General features: G+C 40.9%; 1 protein-coding gene across 4 annotated transcripts in view; it reads left to right on the top strand.

The window, feature by feature from the left end:
• VCL (vinculin) overlaps positions 1–20988 on the top strand; it is a 93236-nt gene that overhangs the window by 9447 nt on the left and 62801 nt on the right. For all 4 annotated transcript variants that reach the window (XM_029059506.2, XM_029059503.2, XM_029059504.2 and 1 more), the window contains exon 2: positions 19419–19489. In XM_029059506.2, coding sequence (XP_028915339.1) covers positions 19419–19489 — 71 coding nt within the window. The remainder of the gene's footprint in view (positions 1–19418; positions 19490–20988) is intronic.

The following is a 20988-nucleotide window of genomic DNA, read 5'->3' as shown; positions in this document are numbered from 1 at the left end:
AAGACCGTGGGAGCATGGGGTGGGGTGGGTTGATGAGCGCATATGCAGATTCAAATAAGGAGGTCAAAGCAGGGTGCAGGCAGCCCAGTTTAAATTCCTATTGTTCTCCTGCCCCAGCTATGAATATAATAATGTTGGCATTTGTTAAGCGCTTACTATGTGCAGAGCACTGTTCTAAGCGCTGGTGTAGATACAGGGTAATCAGGTTGTCCCAGTTGGGGCTCACAGTGTTAATCCCCATTTTACAGAATAGGTAACTGAGGCACAGAGAAGTTAAGTGACTTGCCCAAAGTCACACAGCTGGCAGGTGGCAGAGCTGGGATTTGAACCCATAACTTCTGACTCCCAAGCCACGTGCTCTTTCCACTGAGCCACGCTACTTCTCCGACATGTGCATGATATTCCAAATGCAAATCAAACAAACCCAGTTAATGTTCATAAGTACTGCAGTATATTCATTCAATTGTATTTATTGAGTGCTTACTGTGTGCAGAGCACTGTACTAAGCACTTGGAGTGTACAATTCAGCAACAGAGACAATCCCTACACTAGAACGGGCTCACAGTCTAAACGGTAGTAATAATGGCATTTGTTAAGCACATACTATGTGCCAAGCACTGTTCTAAGTACTGGGATAGATACAAGGTTATCAGGTTGTCTGTCCCATGTGAGGCTCACAGTCTTAATCCCCATTTTACAGATGAGATAATTGAGGCACAGAGAAGTTAAGTGACATGCCCAGAGTCACACAGAAGCCAAGTGGCAGAGCTGGGATTAGAACCCACGATCTCTGACTCCCAAGCACATGCTCTTTCCATTAAGCCATGCTGCTTCCCTCCTAAGCATTTGGGAATTTCTGACTTTAAGATATGATCGTGTTCATTAAAGAGCCAACACTCCAAAGAGGCACAGACACAGAAAAAATCAAAAAGCACAATCAGACAATAGACCAAATTTAACAAAGTGAAAGTAAAGAGTTAAATATGTAACTCATGGTTAGTGTTTGGAGGAGATGGCAGTGTGGTCTAGTGGAAAGAGCACAGGCCTGGGTGTCAGAAGACCTGAGTTTTATTTCTGGCTTCACCTCTTCTCTGCTGTGTGATCTTGGGTGAATCACATAACTACTTTGTGCCTCAGTTATGTCATCTGTAAAATGGGGATTAAATCCTCCTCCCTCCAATTTATACTGCAAGCCCTATGTGGGGTAGGGACTGTGTCCAATTTGATTCTTATATCCACCCCAGGGCTTAGAAAAGGGCTTGACACATAATAGTAAGGGCATTACAGATACCATTAAAAAATTGGCCCTCAGAATCCTCATCACTCCATACCCATCTGTCTGTGAATGACCACAGCATTCCCAAGGTTGTGGATGGTGAGAAAGTAGGACTTATGCCTTCCCTTTGCTCCAGTGGGGAGAGGGGGGGCTGCACTGTGGGGGGACAGGTGTGTTGGGTGGTGATGGGGAGGAGGCACCCCCTTGGTCATTAGACAATCCATTACAGACCCTGTGTCAAGGGGGCTCAGCTCCATATGTTGCAGGGCTCAGTATAAAGATAGGGTGGACAGTTAGGCTGCAGTAGTGACATTAAACCTCTATTATGAGTCATGCAGGAATGAGCAGAGGCTGTGTTAACCTTCACACAAACTGCATCTGGTGGGTATCTCGAGTTACTGTCAAGTGGTAAGAGACTTCAGGGATTCACCTCAGATTTAATCTAGTAGAGGTGGAGTCAGTATATGAAATGAAAGATGTCTTTCCACTATAAAATATGCAAGTCTTTGAAAAGGCTGTCAGTTTTAAGTGGCTTTGCTTAGGTAAACTTTTAGAAGTGTGACCTGGTGGTTAGATCACGGGCCTGGGAATCAGGAGGACCTGGGTTCTAATCCTGGCTCTGCCACTTGGCTGCTGTGTGACCTTGGGCAAGTCATGTAACTTCTCTGTGCCACAGTTAGCTCATCTAGAAAACGGGGATTGACTGTGAGCCCCAAGTGGGACATGAAATCTGTTTACTTAAATTTCAGGTAATTACTCTTTAAGTAATATTACTGTTATTATTATTATATATTTGTGGACAGGGAACGTGTTCTACCACCTCTGTTGCATTGTAGTCTCTCAAGTGCTTAGTACAGTGCTCTGCACATAATAAGAGCTAGTAACCCATTAATTGATTGATTTATTAGCTTACTATATGCCAAGCACTGTTCTGAGTGCTGCGATAGTTACAAGAAAATCACAGTGGGCACAGTCCCTGTTCCAAATTTGACTCAGAAGCAGCATTACAATTGAAAAAGTATGGGATTTGGAGTCAGGAAATGCAGGTTCTACTCCCATTGGCCCCTGGCCTGCTGTGTGACTTTGGGAAAGTCATTTAACCTCTTTGGGTCTTAGTTTCTACATCTGACAAAAAAAAGCTAGGTTATCTGCTCTTTTTCTACCCATATGGGACAGGACTGTGATTTATGTACCCCAGAAATTGGCACGTTATATGCATGTAATAAATACCATAACTAATTTAGGTATGAACCATGAGGAAAACCGTGAATCCTCACAAAAATCCCAGCTGCTGACCAGGAGGTGAATACTGACTCATACGTTCTCAGACTGATCTTCAATGTTAGGTACATTGTACATCTGAAAAAAACATGGATGACTTCTCGTAACTTGGGATGGCTGCCAAAAAGCCATCTAAGCAAAACTATCACACCATTTCATAAAAAGCCACCTACTCTTAAGCCATGGAAAGATGCTAGTTCTTTTGTATGACCACATAGCAAAGACATGAATACTTAAGCAAAATCTACCAGAAATTTGAGCAATCATAATCCTCCTAGACCTCTCAACAGCAGTTCTCAATTCTTTGACCACCTCTTTCTCCTGGAAGCACTACCTCGATTTCACTGACACAATCCCATTCGGGTTCTCCTGTTATCTCTATGACTGCTCCTTTGCATCTCTCTCGCAGGCTCCTCCTCTCTCTCCCTCTTTTAACAGATGGAGTCTCTAAAGGCTTAGTTCTGGCTCCCCTTCTATTCTCCATCTTTACCTGATACCTTGGATAGTTTATCTGCTCCCATGGTTTCAGATATCATCCTTACACAGATTACTTCCAAATCTACTTCTCCAGACACGACCTCACTCCTCTGCAAATTCGTATTTCCTCTTACCTACTGAACATCTCCATGTGGACGTCCTGCAGACACCTCAACATTTCCAAAACAGAAATAGTCTTCCCACCCAAATCCTCTCCTCCCCGTGAATTTTCCATTACTGTTGAAAGACCACCATCAACCCTGTTTCACAATCCTACAGGCATGGCACTATCCTTGATTCATCTCCTTTAGCCTGCATATTCAGTCACATAATAATGTCAGTTCTGTCTTTACAACATCTCTAGAGTCCACCCCTTTCTCTCCCTGTAAGCTGTTGTATTGGTCTGAGCACTTTTCATATCTCATCTTGACTGCTGCATCAGCCGCCTTGCAGACCTCACTGCCTGTAGCGTTTCCCTTTTCCAGTCCATATTTCACTCTGCTGCTCACTCCTCAAAACCCCACAGTTGTTGTCCATCCTTCTCAGTTTCAAGCAGAAACTCCTCCCTATCAGCTTTAGGTAACTTTCTCCCCAATACCTCTCCTTGGTCCTTTCCCACTATAATCCAGCCCTGGCATTTTGCTCCTTTAACACTAACCTACTCACTATGCCCCAGTCTCGTCTTTCTCATTACTGATCCCTTCCTTACAGTCTCCCCACCTTCAAAGCCCTACTAAAATCACATCTCCTCTAGAAAGTCACCCATTCCTGACTAATCTCTCACCTCCACCTCCTATTTTCCTTCCTTTCTATGTTACCTATGCACTTCAGTCCGTACCCCCTAAGCACTTTGGTATTATTATTGTTATTGTTTGGTATTATTATTATTATTACTATTACTATTGTATTTAAGTGCTTAAGTATATATGTGCACACACATAGGGAGGAAGCCACAGCGCTGTCTCTCCTTCTCTCTCCATATATATATATCCACATATATATATGTATATAGCTCAACATATATCTGTGGCTTCCCCACTATTTGTAATTTATTTTAATGTCGTCTCTCTGACTAGATGGCGAGCTCCTTGAGGGCATGGGTCGTGTCTGTCTACTGTAATATACTCTTCCAAGTGCTGTTGTACAGTGCTCTGCACACATTAAATGCTCAATAAATGCCATTTTTAAATGGTAATCAGGATTTTAAAAGCTAATCAGGTTGGATACAGTCCATGTTGCACTTGGGGCTCACAGTCTTAATTCCAGTTTTTCAGATGAGATAACTCGGGCACAGAGAAGTGAAGTGACCTGCCCGAGGTCACACAGTAGATGAACGGTGGAGCTGGGATTAGAACCAGGTCCTCTGATTCCCAGGCCTTTGCTCTTTCTACTGGGCCACACTACTTCTCAATTGATGGAAATCAGTACATTTGATTCCAAAGGCCTCTCTCAGTGGACCCGTAACCCTGGAGTGCATTTGAAATCTTAATGAGCAAAGGCTTTAATCTAGTAATCTAGTGTCTTGAACTTTCAAACCATAACTGTGTCTCTTACTGTCTTGGTGTGCATGCTTTAACAATGCTGAAATGTTCCTTAATCCCTTGAACTGGAATGGGTCTATTTGAGAGGTTGTCCAGTTTAATGCTTCCCTTTCATGTGCCCAGGCCCTTTGATGAGCTGTGGGAAATACCCAGGAAACTCCAAGAATTTTGCCTTTTCTCCATCTTTGATTAGATTTTTCATGCATCAGTGCACTCTCAAACATGGAAGTGGGCCTGTGCATGCAGAATGAGTTCAAAGATGGCAGTCCAGTTGCTCTGTTGCAAGATACCCAAACTCCCTTCCCTTCATGACTAAACTGATGCCCTCAACACCGCCCTCTCTACTGAACCCAACTCTCTTGCTCCCTTATCCCTTCATGCCACTAACCCACAGCCCTGGACCACCTCTTTAGTCTGCTTCCTTAGCTCTTATGCATGAGCTGCAGAGTGCTGCTGGTGGAAATCCAGATATCAGGTCCACCTCCTCCACTTGAAGTTTATCCCTTGCATGCTTTAACGCTGCCCAGCAAAATAATTTCTCCATTCTCATTAACATTCATACCTATTACCCTCACCAGTTCTCTCCTCAAACCCCCTGTCTCTCCACCTCTCCCATCCCTCGCCCCTAATGACCTGGCCACCTCCTTTACTGACAAAATTGAAACTGTCAGGCGTGATCTTCCTAACATGTTCCCTGCTCGTCTCCAGTCCCTCCCTCCTTGTGCCCCTTCTACAACTGTTCCATCTTTCCTTCATCTCAAGAGGAGAACTCCTGCCTTCTCTCAAAGCTCACCCCTTCTACCTGCACAACCGACCTCATCCCTTTATACCTTATCAAAACACTTGCCCTTAATTCTTGACTACCATCTTCACTCTCCAGTGGCTTCTTACCCACTGCTTTCAAACATTCCCAAGTCTCCTCATCCTAAAAAAATGTTACCTTGACTCGTCGGCTTCCTCCAGTTATCTCCCCATCTCCCTCCTACCATTCCTCTCCAAACTCCTTGAGTGAGTTGTCTACACTTGGTGTCTCAGGTTCCTCTCCTCTCATTCTTTCCTGGACCCCCTCCAAACTGACTTCCATCCCCTTTGCTTTACAGGAACTGCCTTCTCAAAGATTACAAACGATCTTCTTCTTACCAAATCCAGTGGCCTCTGCTCACTGCTGATCCTCCTTGACCTCTCAGCTGCCTTCAGCACTGTTTACCATCCCCTTCTCCTGGAAACTGTCCTCTCCTGGTTCTCCTCCTATCTCTCTGGCCACTCATTCTAAGCCTCCCATCCTCTAACTATGGGAGTCCATCAGGGTTCATTTCTGGGTCCCTTTCCAATCTCCATCTACACCCAGTCCCTTGGAGAGTACATTTGCTCCCATGGCTTCAGCTACCACTTCTATGTGGATCTTTCCCAAAACTACATATCCAGCCCTGATCTCTCTCCCTCTCTGCAGTCTATTGCTATTGTTCTTGTCTGTCTGTCTCCCCCGATTAGACTGTAAGCCCATCAGAGGGCAGGGACTGTCTCTATCTGTTACCAATTTGTACATTCCAATCGCTTAGTACAGTGCTCTGCACACAGTAAGCGCTCAGTAAATACTATTGAATGAATGAATGAATGAATGAATGAATGAATGCAGTCTTGTATTTCCTCCTTCCTTCAAGACATCTCTATTTGGACGTCCCAGTGACACCCCATACTTAACATGTCCAAAGCAGAACTGCAGAACTCTATTTCTTCCCACCCAAACCCTGTCCTCCCCCCATTATTCCCATCACTGTATACAGCATCACCAACCTTCCTGTCTTGCAAGCCCATAAATTTGGCGTTATCCGTGATTCATCTGTCATTCAACCATCATATTTAGTCTACCACTGAATCTTGTCAGTTCAACCATCACAACACCCAGGCTAATATCCACCCTTTCCTCTCCATTCAAACTGCTACATGTTAATCCAAGCACTTATCCTATCCTGCCTTGATTACTTTGTCAGCCTCCTTGCTGACCTCCATGCCTCCTATTTCTCCCCACTCCAGTGCATACTTCACTCTGCTGCCCGGATAATTTTTTAGCAAAAACATTCAGTCCATGTTTTGCCACTCCTCAGAAATCTCCAATAGTTCCCCATCTACCTCTGCATCAAATAGAAGCTCCTTACCATTGGTTTTAAGCTCTCAATCACCTTGCCCACTCCTGCATCACCTCACTGCTCTCCTACTACAACTCAGCCCTCTCACTTTGCTCCTTTAATGCCAACCTACTCACTGTATCTTGATCTTGTCTATCTACCCGCCGGCCTCTCGCCCATGCCCTGCCTCCGCCTTGGAACTTCCTCCCTCTTCATATTCGACAGACAACCACTTTCTCCACTTGCAAAGCCTTATTTTAGGCACCTGTCCTCCAAGTGGCCTATCCTGGCTAAGCCCTCATTTCCCACTCCCTTCTATGTCACCCTGATTTGCTCCCTTTATTCATTCCACCCTCAGTCCCACAGCACTTATGTACATATCCCTAATTTATTCATTTGTATTAATATCTGTCGCCCCCCTCTCGACTGTTAGCTCCTTGTGGGCAGGGAATGTGTTTACCAACTCTGTTTTATTGTATTCTCCCCGGTGCTTACTATGGTGCTCTGCACACAGTAAGTGCTCAGTAAATATGATTAATTGGTTAATTGATTGATTTGTTTCCAGCAGCATAAGCAGAATCCTCATGGATCCTGCCAGTGAGAGGGGCCAGGAAGTTCTGCATCAGAAGTTTGAGGAGAAGAGAGACAAAGAACAGCTCCATTCATCTGTTTTGGAGTATACCAGGCTTTCAGCCAGACTCTTGATGGCCCCTGAGCTTCTTTTCCAAATTCTCCCTTATTCCTTTCCAGTCTTCACGTCCTGCTGGGAGTGGGAATCTGTGCACAGATTGTTTACTGTGCTTGTGTATTGTGGCATTTTCTATTCCTCGGAAGCCAAGCACTTTACTTCAACATTGGGATCAGTGATAGGGGGCCCAGTTCTTGGGACCAGTGAGAGGGATGAGGGCATACAGAGAGAGAGAAAAGAGGAAAAAGTTTTATTAGGAAAAGAACTGAATATGAAAGAAAGAAAACAGGGCAATAAAGAAAACAGTACTACTCATGAGCAAAGGAAAAATAGGAGAAGCCAAAAAAATTAAACAAGAGTTGACAGGGACCAGGGATGGAGAGGAGAGCAACAAAAAGGAGGGAGACATAGGACAATGGGAAATATTCAGGAAAACAGAACCCAAGAAGAGGAAGCTGGGATACATTAAAAATGAAAGCAAGAAAGAGGAGTTCTTTCTTTGTGTGTGCTCTCTCCTCTAGAGTGTAAGCTCATTGTGGTCAGGGAATGTATCTGGTATATTATTGTGTTGAACTCTCCCAAGCACTTATCAGAGTGTTCTGCACACAGTGCTCAATAAATATGATTGATTGATTTGAGATTATGCTCTCTCTGAGTGCAGGGGCCATGTCGCCTAATTTTCATTGCATTTCGCCCAGTGCTGAGAACAGTTTTGCTATACTGCAGTTCTCAACAAATAATTATGACGATGATGGCAAAATTTGGAAAAAACATTGATGCAATAATTTCAAAGAGTTAGGTCATTAGGGTTTCATGATTTACATAAAATCTGTCATCGTCAATCAAAAAATGCCACTTCAGCAATAGCTTGATAATTTTTTGGTGCTGGTTTCCTGTGGTCACTTACCACTGTATATCCTTTCTAGCATTCACCTTTGCAATCCATCAATCAGTCAGTTGTATTTATTGAGCGCTTAGTGTGTGCAGAACATTGTACTAAGTGCTTGGGAGAGTGCAGTACAGTAGAATTAGCAGGTACATTTCTTGCCCATGACAAGCTTACCCACACCATCTTCCCCCACCCTACTGTTTCTGATCAGATCCCTTTTTCCCCACTTCATGACCAGTTAAGTCCTCATCGCTTTACCTGTCTAGGTATTAAGTAGTTAGTATATTTGTATATTAATTCACTAGCTTGAGCATTAATCTTCCATATTTATGCCCTTCTTCAGCACTTGTGTATATGTGTAGTGCTTATGTGTATAGTGCATTATTTCTTGTGATTATTCAACTCGTAAATATTTTTCAGTCAGGTTTCCCATGAGAGCATAAGCTCCTGTGGGCAGGGAATGAATTTCCTACTTCTGTGGTACTTTTCCAAGCACTAAGTTCAGTGCACTGTACCTAATGTGGTTTCCAGCCTGGCCTAGTGGATAGAGCATGGGCCTGGGAGTCAGAACATCGTGTGTTCTAATACTGGCTCCACCACTTGTCCGCTGTGTGACCTTGGGTAGTCACTTCACTTTTCTGTGCCGAGTTACCTCATCTATAAAATGAGGATTGAGACTATGAGCCCCATGTGTCTAACCCAATTTGCTTGTATCCACCCCAGTACTTAGTACAGTGCATGGCACATAGTAAGCACTTAGCAAATATTACAATTATCAATATTCCAATAAATAATATGGTTACTACAGCTCCTGCTCCTTCCTAGAATATTTATAGTTTGAAGATGCCTTTGTTTTGAACCCCTGCCCAGTGGCCGGGGGTAGTGGGAATTTGCTGACCTTCTCAGGGAGTTGGTCTAGTCCATTCCTCATTGGCTTCTGGCAGGTGGTGACTACTGATTGCTTCTTTAGTGCTTCCCAATCTTTTTTCTTCTGGTATAGCCCTTCTTCCGGTCTTCAGCAAATATCTCATGTAAACCACCACAGACAGCTGCAGAAACTCTGCTGTGTTTTTTTTTCTTTCATTTCAGTGGGTTTAGAATTACATCTTCATTTTAAATGAAGAGAGAGTAAATTATATATGCTCTGACTCAGAAGCATGCTGGAAATGTTAAAAAGTATAAACAATTCAGGTTGATTATAGGGAAGGTTTGTATGGCTTTGCTTTTGTGGGAGTAGGAATTCTTGTTTTCCAGGGAGAGTAAACTACATCAAATTTCAGATTGTTCTACATGGGAAAAACATTACCTAAGAATAAATAAAATGGTCTCCATGAACTCTCTACTCGATATGATGGTTTCTTTCTGATGGGCACTTGGAGGCTTAGTAGCCACAATTAGTAGCAACTAATTTCTGATCCTGCAAGTGTTTTCCCGTAATAACCAGTAATCGCAGTTGTTTAGTATATAATGACGTGGACCTGGTTTTGTGGATCTACTGCCCATTTCACCAGTAGAACCTAATATAATTATTGTGTTGTAAAAGTGAGTATGAATAGCATCCAATTACAAAGCAGCGTCCTTCCAAAATAGTAATGGAATGTAAAGACTTTGCTCCTCAGGGTCAAATTTGACCTCCCAGGTAGTGGAAAAAGCCAGAGTTTGTCAGTTCAGTGCCTAGTGGATGTAGACAGGAGCAACCTAAATTATAGATGGAGCTTGATTTTTCTAGGACTAATACAGCTACTTATGCCCTTAAAACATTTGGTTGTCTTTTCTTTTTCAAAACCTGGAAACCCTTATCACAAAGCTGAGTTGGAAGGTTCTATGCAGGAAAATTCAATAGTATTTATTGAGCGCTTACTACGTGCAGAGCACTGTACTAAGCGCTTGGGATGAACAAGTCGGCAACAGATAGAGACAGTCCCTGCCGTTTGATGGGCTTACAGTCTAATCGGGGGAGATGGACAGACAAGAACAATGGCAATAAATAGAGTCAAGGGGAAGAACATCTCGTAAAAACAATGGCAACTAAATAGAATCAAGGCGATGTACAATTCATTAACAAAATAAATAGGGCCACACAAGTATCGAAAGAGAAGAGACTGAATAATACCCTCTAGAGTGTAAGCTCTTTGCGGGCAGGGAATGTGTCTGCTAACCCTGTTGGTTGTATTCTCCTAAGCACTTAGTATAGCACTCCAGGCACATATCCTATCCTGCCTTGATTACTGTATCAGCCATCTTGCTGACCTCCCTGCCTCCTGTCTCTCCCTACTCCAGTCCGCATTTCACACTGCTACCCAGATCATTTTTGTACAGAAACATTCAGTACATGTTCCCCCTACTCTTCAAGAACTTCCAGTGGTTACCTGTCCACCTCTATATCAACAGAAGCTCCTTACCGTGGGCTTCAAAGCACTCAGTCACCTTGCCCCCTCCTACCTCACCTCACTACTCTTCTACTACAGCTCAGCCTGCACACGTCGCTCCTCTAATGCCAACCTACTCACCGTTCCTCAGTCATGTCTGTCTCACTACCAATCTCTCACTCACGTCTTGCCTCTGGTCTGGAACACCCTTCCTTTTCATATTTGACAGATTATTACTCTCCCCACCTTCAAAGCCTTCTTGAAGGCACCTCTCCTCCTAAAGGCTTTCCTTGACTATGCCTTCATTTCCTCTTTCACTTCCTTCTGTGTCGCCCTGATTTTCTCCCTTTATTCACCTCTCCCCACACCAGCCCCATAGCACTTATATACCTATCTGTAATCGATTTATTTATATTAATGTCGGTCTCCCCTTCTAGACTGTAAGCCTGTTGTGGGCAGGGAATGTGTTTGTTATATTGTGTCGTACTCTCCGAGGTGTTTGGTACAGTGCCCTGCACACAGTAAGTGCTCAATTAAATATTATTGACTGATTGTTCTGTACATATTAGGCACTCAGATGCCATTGATGATTGACTGTGAGCTCGATGTGGGCAGGGAATGTGCCTGTTTATTGTTGTATCCTACTCTCCCAAGCACTTAGTACAATGCTTTGCATACAGTAAGCACTCAATAAATACAATTGAGTGAATTGATGAAGAATTAAACTGCAGCTTGTGGCAGAGTTTAAAGTGGCCACAAGCTATCCACCCATTAGAAGCCTAAAGGTGCTGAGCCATCCATTTCAGTTGAATCTATTCCTTTCTAGAGTTAAGTAATCTTAAAAGAGCCTCAGGCTCATATATCTGGTGAGTACTGGGATTTGAAAAGAAACCACTGCCATTAGGCCAACTTATTATCAATCCATGAAAAACGTATTGGCAACAATTGAATAAATGTATCCAAGCTGGTGGTTGATTAAATTCAGCCAGTTTTCAATCCCTGTGACTGCATCTTATTTAAGGAAATTTTATGAGCTTTTTTCCCATTTTATTCTGAATATTTCATCAGTATTGTTAACACTCAAATACTTAAATATATATTTTTTGGGTTGTCACTAAAAAAATTAAATATGATTGCCCCTTTTTAATGAAAATATTGGGGAAAGAGCTAGAGTAGGGCAATATTAATTCTTGGTAATATTGTTTTGGTTCTTCCTGTAACTCTGGTAGATTCTAATCTCCCAAACGCTTAGTACAGTACTCTACACACAGTAATAAGTACATAATAAATACAGTTGACTGATTGATTGCTATGGCCCTTATGACGCTAGTGCTTAATAAATACTATTGCTGTTATGCTGAAACTGACACTTCATCCTCACCAATGGGGATATCTAGATCCCCAATTTTTAATTTATGATAATCTCTAAAGACAGAGGTTTTTGAGATGGTAATTTTTTGGCCAGCTGTGACCTGGGTTTTGAATAATACTGTGATTTCTATTAATGCATTGTAGTATTGTGGTATTACCCTGAACTCTGTTGTATAGAGTCATAATTGTTCAGAATAGTTGTTCAGTCTTGGAGTTTGCATAAGCAATTTAGTCTTGGCAAGTGACTCGAGAGGCTTATGCTGTGAGAGAAATTAATTTACACCAAACTCCTACAGTTAGGCTTCTCAGGATATATTGGTTTTATGGCTGTCTTGGGATTTACAGTTATTCCTCTCAAGAAGATGTTAGAATTGGGACATACTGCCAGTTAGCCAGATTATCCCATGAGCCGCATTCGTGTGGCTGGAAAAATGAGGCAAGCGAGGGTAAAATGTTTCCCAACATCTCATCCAAAATAGGTGTGGTAGTCTTAGTTGCTCCTCAGTTGGAGCAAGAGGACACGTAAAAGAAATATACGATGTGACTTCTGCCCAGGGAATTTAAAGTTTAATGGAGAAGACAAGGATGTTTAGTTAAAGAGCCTGAATTTAAATATAAATGGTAAACAGATGGGTAAACAAATCAATAACAAATAAGCAAACAGATGAACTCACTTAGGGGAGTGAGGACATGACCCAACCCAGAAGATGAGGTGATTTACCAAAAAGTATGAAATATCCAGCTTTGGCTCTCCATTAGAGTGTACACCAGAGTTTCTCAGTAACAGGTGAACACCGGATAACTTTTGGCTGAAGATTTTTTTCTCATTCCTAAATGCTGGAGAAGCAGCGTGGCTTAGTGGATAGAGCGTGGGCCTGGGAGTTAGGAGATCATGGATTCTAATCCCAGCTCTGCCACACTGATCTGCTGTGTGACTTTGGGCAAGTTACTTCACTTCTCTGGGTCTCATTACCCACAACTGTAAAATGGGAATTAGGACCAGGAGCCCCATGTGGGACATGGACTGTGTCCAATGTGATTATCTTGTATCCAACCCAGCGCTAAGAACAGTGCCTAGCACATAGTAAGTGCTTTGCAAGTACCTTAATAATAATTATATTATAAAGGCAAATAGTCTGTGATTTTGTAATGTACGTTTATGTATTTTGTACTGTAGTTCCTTTTGCATATAGCCTTGTGAAGGGAGACATCATCATTAGCATATTTTTCAGTCTCTGCAGTGACTTGAACACAGCCAGACATTTGTGTGTTGGAAAGAAATCAAAGTACTCTTTATTATTGAGTCAAGTAGAGTAGATAAGAGGTAGTGATTGTGTTGAAAGGGGTAATAATAAATAACAGCAGAAGTCAAAGAGTCCCACCCCCCAAAAATTTCAAAATAAAGTCCTATGCTGGACAAAAGCTATGTAAATGAACTTTCTGAACAAAGCCACATCCCTTCAAAGGAAACATCTTTTCTGGGCACTTTCACAGAAATGGTCTGGAGCCTCTTACTATTTTAATATTGATTTATTTCTATTTTTTAACATGTCAACAAGCACCTGTGCCTAGAGACTTTTTATTTCTATTTTAAGGTCTTCCTAGAAGTTATTGAAAGCAGTTCTCTGAGGTGCAGGTACCAGCCAACCTACATTTCTGGTGAAAATGTTTAAAAATGAAATATATTTGCATTAAAATTTAAAGCCTTGTGAACAAACTTTTTTGTGTAGACTTTTTGATGAATATCTCCTAAATAATCCTCCTTAGTGTTGAGGCTAGAACAGTGGCCAATAAATAATTTTTCTTCCTTCAGGGATTGTTTTCTCCTTAACCCATAATTCTGTTCCTTGTAAAACAGAGTTACTTTTTAATTATTTCAGGTTTCAAGAGCAAATAATATTGTGAAATGTATAAGAATTCAAGTACTATAAGACATGAAATGAAACATGAGTGAAATGAGAAGTCTAATAAAAAATGTGAATGAGGTTTCCTGTCAAAAATAATGGGTGAACTTTGATCTGAGAGTTCAGGATGAGAACCTGCATAAAGAAATTGATTGTGGTGTTAGTGATTTGGACAGTACCACTTGCTTTTTCTTGTCCTTACCTGTTGTGATCTTCTGGGTCATGGAGTCTTCTTTTAGGGTGCCCATATCACTCTGTAGTACACATCTTTTAAAAGTAATAAGAAACTGGTGGCTTTACTAGTAGAATGTTTTTATAATCTTCATATTCTGGCCTTGTTTTCCTGTTTTCCTTGGCTGTTTCCGTACAGGATCTACTAACTTTTGTTTCTTTTTCCTTTTTTGAACAAAACCCCTCCCAGGATTCAAATTTTTTTGTTTGTATTTGATGATTATAGAATATGTTTTCTCATTACGCCAGTCATAAGGACTTAACTTTTTAGTTGTTGCTATATTATATCCTTTGTTAGGAAGAGACCCGTACCACAAACAGTCCTGGTTTCAAAGTTTTCTAAATAGCAACTATTGCATTTCCTGATGATTAGACCGTTAAAAGCCTGAAGCTGTGACTTAGGCTAGTCTCAATAAATAGCTCCTGCCTGTCACAATGGACACACATTGTGCTCCCTGTTCTCCTGTGTCTTTTGCTCCCTTAGGAACAGTTTTCTATGTAATTTTTCAATGAAATAGAATTTTCTGATAACTTCTAAAGTCTACAGCTTTGAGTGTTAATCTAGGAGTTTCGCATGAGAAGTGAGATGGTAACAGGAAGCAAATACTGATAACATAAAAATTGGTCACAGAGGAGAGAGTTGACTGTTAGCCCACTGGTACTGGTGAATAATTCTATTAGGAAAGCATGAACTGGAAATTGATTGGCTCACAACATCTTTGTGTAGTTCTTGTTCATTTTGATTCGTTTAGAACTTTCAGAGTAGTGTGGCTTTGGAGACTAAGCATAGAGCCAGAAATTTCAGTTCTAATATACTCTGTCACTGAAAATTGGTTATGTTAGGAAGAAAATAATTATTTCCACATAATAAGAAAATAGAAATAAAGGTTGTAGAAATATTTAGTTTTGGTATATTTTGGCAATTTGTAATTTTTAGATTCTTTCCATAGATGCTTTCCATAAAACTTTGGTGTTTTGTTTCAACCCAGGCACAAGAGCGTGTAGGATTCTAGGACTCTGTGCTTTTGACCCCAGGCAGGGTAATGCAAACCGTTCTGTGACTCAGTCCATTCACTTTCCATGATCACTCTGTCAAGTCTGGAAGTTAACTGTAGTCATTTTGTCCATTTCCTATTTTGTTAGATTCTAGAAACAGTTTTTCTCAGTGTTTTAAAAACTCTATCTCTGGTGCCATGTTTTTGTCCATATTTGTTTCAAATTTAGGAATCCTATCCCCTGTCCTCTGTTTGGCATTTATCAGTGTAACCTTGGGCAGGTCACTTCTCTTCTCTGTGCCTCTGATACCTCATCTGTAAAATGGGGATTGAGACTGTGAGCCCCGCGTGGGACAGGGACAGTGTCCAACCCAATTTGCTTATATCCACTCCAGCACTTAAAACAGTGCCTGGCACATAGTAAATGCTTAACAAATACCATAATTATCATTATCATTATAATATTATAACATTTTTCTCTTTTTTTCCCTTTGAAGGGAGTTGGTGCCTTACCCCCTGCTTCTCAATAAAAGAACAAATTGAGCCGCAGTCCTATTTGCAAACGCCCATGTATTCTGACTTTTTTTTTCATCCATCTGGACATGTTTCAGCAAATGTCAGTTTACTGTAGGCCCTACCTTCGTAGCAGCCAGTGTGGACCAAATAAAATTTGCCCATCATCTCCGGGAGAAACCACAGGAGATGCCAAAAATTGACATCACATTTTGACATCCCATTTTGCAATGCTCTAGGCGTTACACAAGGCCTTTCCTTTTCCCTTTCCTTTGAAGTGTAGTTTTCCAGAAGGGCCACATTGAATTCAGATAGGCCAGAATGCTACCGTTTATGCAATGAACAGTTTCCTCTTACCTCACCCTGTTACCCCCAAGCGAGATACCACCCATTGCAGCAGCAGCTTCCTAAAAGAAATCCTTGGGTGGGTGCGGATGGAACCTGGAGCATGCAGCTCGCTGCTTCTGTCTCTGCCCTTTTGCCGACTGACCGCTCCAGCTTGGATAGTGGTAATTGCTGGAAGGGAGTTCTGCCCTGGGGCTAGAAGTAGACAGCAGAAATAGAAATACCAGCCCTGGATGGAAAGACCTCTTGGGGCAACACTGGGGTGTAGCCTCTTCTAGCTCCTGGACAAAACTGTAGAAAAGTAGCTTGGCCCAGTGGATAGAGCATGGACCTGTGAGTCAGAGAACCTATGTTCTAATCCCAGCTCTGTCACATACTTAACTTCTCCGTGCCTCAGTTCCTTCATATACCAGATGGAGATTCAATACCTGTTCAGTCCGTCATATTTATTGCATGCTTACTATGTGCAGAGCGCTGTACTAAACAGTTGGGAATGTGCAGTACAACAGTATGATACCAGATCCCCTACTTAGAGTATGAGCCCAAGTGGGACCAGATTATCTTTTGTCTACCCCACCACTTAACAAGAATAATAATAATAATAATTATGGTACTTGTTAAGCACTTATTATGTACCAAGCACTGTACTAAGCACTGGGGTGGATACAAGCAAATCGGGTTGGACACAGTCCCTGTCCCACATGAGGCTCACAGTCTCAATCCCCATTTTGCAGATGAGGTAACTGAGGCCCAGAGAAATAAAGTGATTTGCCCAAGGTCACGCGGCAGACGAGTGGCAGAGCACTTGGCATATAGGAAGCACTTTATTATTATCATCATTACTGGGCTGGGTGCCTTTGCCAGCGCTATAGACCGTTCCAGCCCCTGCTGGACTTTCCCACTTTGGTTATCCACTTTTCCCTACTTCAAGGTTAGGATACCTTGGATAGGAACGCTGAATCAGTGAGGCTGGAAGGTCTGGCAAGAGGGGATTCTTATTACAAAGCCCTCAGATTAAAGGGCAGCAACTTCTCCAGCAATTGTTTCACCCGTCCTGGAAATGCTGAGTTTTTGTTCTTAATAATATTTAATGGTGGTGCTTGTAGAGTCTCCATTATAGATATGGAAAATTAACATAGAAAGAGTGATCAGATCATCCTATGTTAGAGTTAATCAGTAAATTGACATTTATTGAACACTTACTGTGTGCAGAGCACTGAACTAGGGGTTTGGGATCAGGGTTCTCTGCCCACAGTAAGCTTACCAAAATTTAATAATGTGGACTATAGCACTGAGTTACAGTTTTGATTGTGTGTCTCTGTGAATGAGGGATTCGAAAAAATGAATGAACCCCTAATTATTTTTGATCAGCTGCTCTCCCTAGGATAGTTTGAGGCAGTCAAATAATAAAGTAAAATTTGATAATCGTTCTATTTGTCCAGCATAAATACTCTGCCCATAATGGGAAGGAATTGCTTTTGGTCTGATTATTATTATACATGTTTTACTTTCACGCCCCTTTTATTGAAAGTAGGAGGAGTTTGCGTGACATTTGTAGAAAGACTAGTCCTCAAATATGTAAATGTCGCTTCATAGGCCCTTTTTACTTAGAGTGAATTGGATGCTTTGAGGAAGAGCTTATTTTACTGCATGATGAAGTTGAATGGTTTGTTTCATTTGGAAGATATAGTGAACAATACATCTGGAAATATTCGGTCATGTTTTGATCCGAGAAACCCTAGAGAGCCAGCTGCTGAGTTGAAAGGCTTTTATTGTCTTACAGAAGATCTATTGTATACCAAAGCAATGAATATTACCCTGTTGTTCATCCCTCCCCCCTAACACTTTCTTTGAGCTATTAACTTAGGAGGGAAAAACCTTATGCTTGACTTGTGTTGCCTGAGAAGAGTTTCATCTTGTGTTTTCTTTAGCTGTGGTTGCTGTGCATTAAGGGATTTTTTTTTCCACTTTTTCTCAATTCTGTTCTCCCTCCTCCATCTCTCTCTGTCTGCCCTTTCCTCCCTCCCACCTCCCCGCTTTCTCCCTTTTCCTCTCTCACTTTCTCTCACTGGGGCTAGTCAGGTCAAATGGCAGATGTGAGGTTTTTTTTCTTTTAGGATTTAAAAAAATCTTCAAGTCTCTGAGAGAAGAAAGTTGCTTTATTTCTGCAGTAATAGAACAGTGAACTTTGTGCACATGAATTTGATGTGATCATCCATTATTAACCTCAGTACTTGACATAATTTTTGGCAAATAATAAGTGCTTAATAGGTAGCATAATAATAATCAATTTCCTAATGGCAAGGTACTTTATAATTTATAGTACAGAAGTAGTGCTTTGAAGAAACTGTCTACTTAATACAGTACCCTACTTGTTATAGTACAAGAAAACGTATCCATCTAAATCCTATAAATGTATTAATTTTATGAAATAAAGTGAATTTGCAGACTCTTAAATATAACAACCATCTAATTTTTTATTTGTTTATGCCAGTATTTTTTGTGAAGTGAGTGTGTGGTAACTAACACTTAAATCTACACCCTTATCTTTGAGGTGATTATTGTAATCAGATGTCTCATGAATGATAATTTAACTTGATATCCAATGAACTTCAGTTCTCCAAAACTTCAGTTGTGCCCTACTTGATCTAATCAAGGACTCCTACACGAAATAACTAATTTATAAATTCATTAAAACTAATTTGTGGTGAACTAGAAATTTGGGAATTTTAAAACATTACTTTTATTGTTCTAGTTCCATTGGTTGAGTCCTGAAAATATTTATAGCCATGCTGAAAATACATTTTCAGCCAACTGCAAAATTTTTTTGGAGTAAGATCCCTATCAGGCTAGAACTATTAATAGATCTTGAACATGGAATGTGTAAAACATTTTTAACTTTTTTAGACTGTAGAACTTAATCATTACATTTTTTTCATTTCAGTACTATTTTTACCCTCTTAGTGTGCAAAGTACTATAAACACCAGGAAGAAATATACAATAATAATAAGGATGGTATCTAAACCCTTTACTGTGTATCAAGCACTGTACTAAGTGCTGGAGTGCAAAATAATCAGTTGGAACACAGTCCTTGTTCCTCATTGGGCTTACAGACTAAGTAGAACAGTTATTGAATCCCTACTTTACAGATGAGGAAACTGAGTCCAGGAGAAGTTAAGTGACCTGCCCCTGATCGCACATCAGGCAACTAGCAGAGCTGGGATGAGAACCCAGGTCTTCTGACTCCCAGGCTCTTACCACGAAGGCACAGTGATAATTAATTAGACATACTTCGGTCCCCAGGAGGCTGACATTCTAAGAATAAAATGGGAGCAAAGGGGTAGATAGTAGAATTGTAAGAGAAGACTGTTCCTCATTATTCTTTTTGTTTTTCTTTTTTCCTTTTTCTAGGTTGGAAAAGAGACTGTACAGACTACGGAGGATCAGATTTTGAAAAGGGACATGCCACCAGCTTTTATTAAGTAGGTGATTAACAGCTCCTTTGTGATGCAGAAAGCCATCATCATGTAGAAGTAGCGTGGTTAGAATGGAAAAGTAATTTATCCTAGAAGCAGATGGTTTTTCTTAAGGTTGTATCTATATTAGGTAATTTACATTAGACATTTTCTTCCATTTGTGGTCATTTTTATTCCAGTAGACAAGGTTGAGGGAGGAAAAAACAAATCAAAAACTCAATATGAGAGTGGCAGGACTGAGCCCAAAGCAGATACTGGAAAGCATTCCCTAATGGGTTTTGCTAATAATTGCCCTGCAAAGAAGCATTTTCTTTATTGATAAAGAATTACATTGACCATATTCTCCACAAGAGCTACAGGCCTCATAAATTTTGCTTTTAGCACCCTTCCATTTTATAGAGTAGAAAGCTACAACGAAGTTTGGTAAAGCAAATGTGTCTCCTGCAGAGGCTTTTTTAATTGAGAGATTTAAATTGACCATTGCATCAGATTCTTGTGCTTACCACATTTGTAGGATAGCAACATGAGATGTGGGCTTTTTTTTTTTTCCACTAGGGCAGATGAGTAGTCATGTATCATTTTGTCAGATGGTGGGGTTTCACTAAGGTTTCAAATACAGTGTTTTGGGAGACCTAGGGAACCTCATGTATGAGTTTCTCCCTCTCTATGCAGCATGAAATAGTGTCGGAAGAAATGGTTGTGTGCATGTATGTGGCACTGGACACATGGTAGTGCAACACTGCAAGAACTCAATCTCCATGTTATAGAGGACCTTTGGATTTCAGAAATTGCTATAGCAAGTATCTGCTATTAGTACATTCTTCTATTGTATGGGAAAACCTTTAATAGTATTATGTGACTTTTTTGGTCATTTGTCATTGCTTAGTCTTAATCATTTTTGAAGTTAACTTTAGTATCTAATCAACAGTCAAACCATATTACGTTCATCTCTTTGACTGAAACACAAATGGTTTTCATCTCTGGTTTGTCCTCAGTTGAATGTGGTTTTCATTCCAGTTTTCATTAAATTGCTACCTCATTGTCAAATGGAAAGATCTTATTCAAGGAACTTGTTTTACCTCTTTGCACCCTGTAAGTGTAGGCTTTACTTAATTATAGAGATCTAACTTGAAATACTCCAGTGACCTATCACAGTGTCCCTTGGGGGGTTTTGTTAAAAAATGTAAAAGAAAGAGCCTACCTAATTTATTCCCCTCTAAATTGTAAGCGCTCATTGTGGGCAGAGAATGTGACTGTTTATTGTTGTATCATACTCTCCCAAGTACTTAGTACAGTGCTCCACACACGGCGCTCATTTTAATTTTTAAAAACTTGAGGTGTTTTTGGAAACATAAGCCAAATCAATCAATGGTATTTATTAAGCACTTATTGTGTGCAGAGTTACTGTACTAACTGCTTGGGAGAGTACAGTGCGGTAGATTTGATAAAACTATATCCCAGCTCATAATGAGCTTACAGTCTAGAGGGGGAGATAGACTGTGAAG

This window comes from Ornithorhynchus anatinus, chromosome 3 (genome assembly GCF_004115215.2).
Source record: "Ornithorhynchus anatinus isolate Pmale09 chromosome 3, mOrnAna1.pri.v4, whole genome shotgun sequence".
NCBI lineage: Eukaryota > Metazoa > Chordata > Mammalia > Monotremata > Ornithorhynchidae > Ornithorhynchus > Ornithorhynchus anatinus.
Note: the sequence above shows the minus strand (reverse complement) of the source record. Positions and strands in the feature narration are given on the sequence as shown.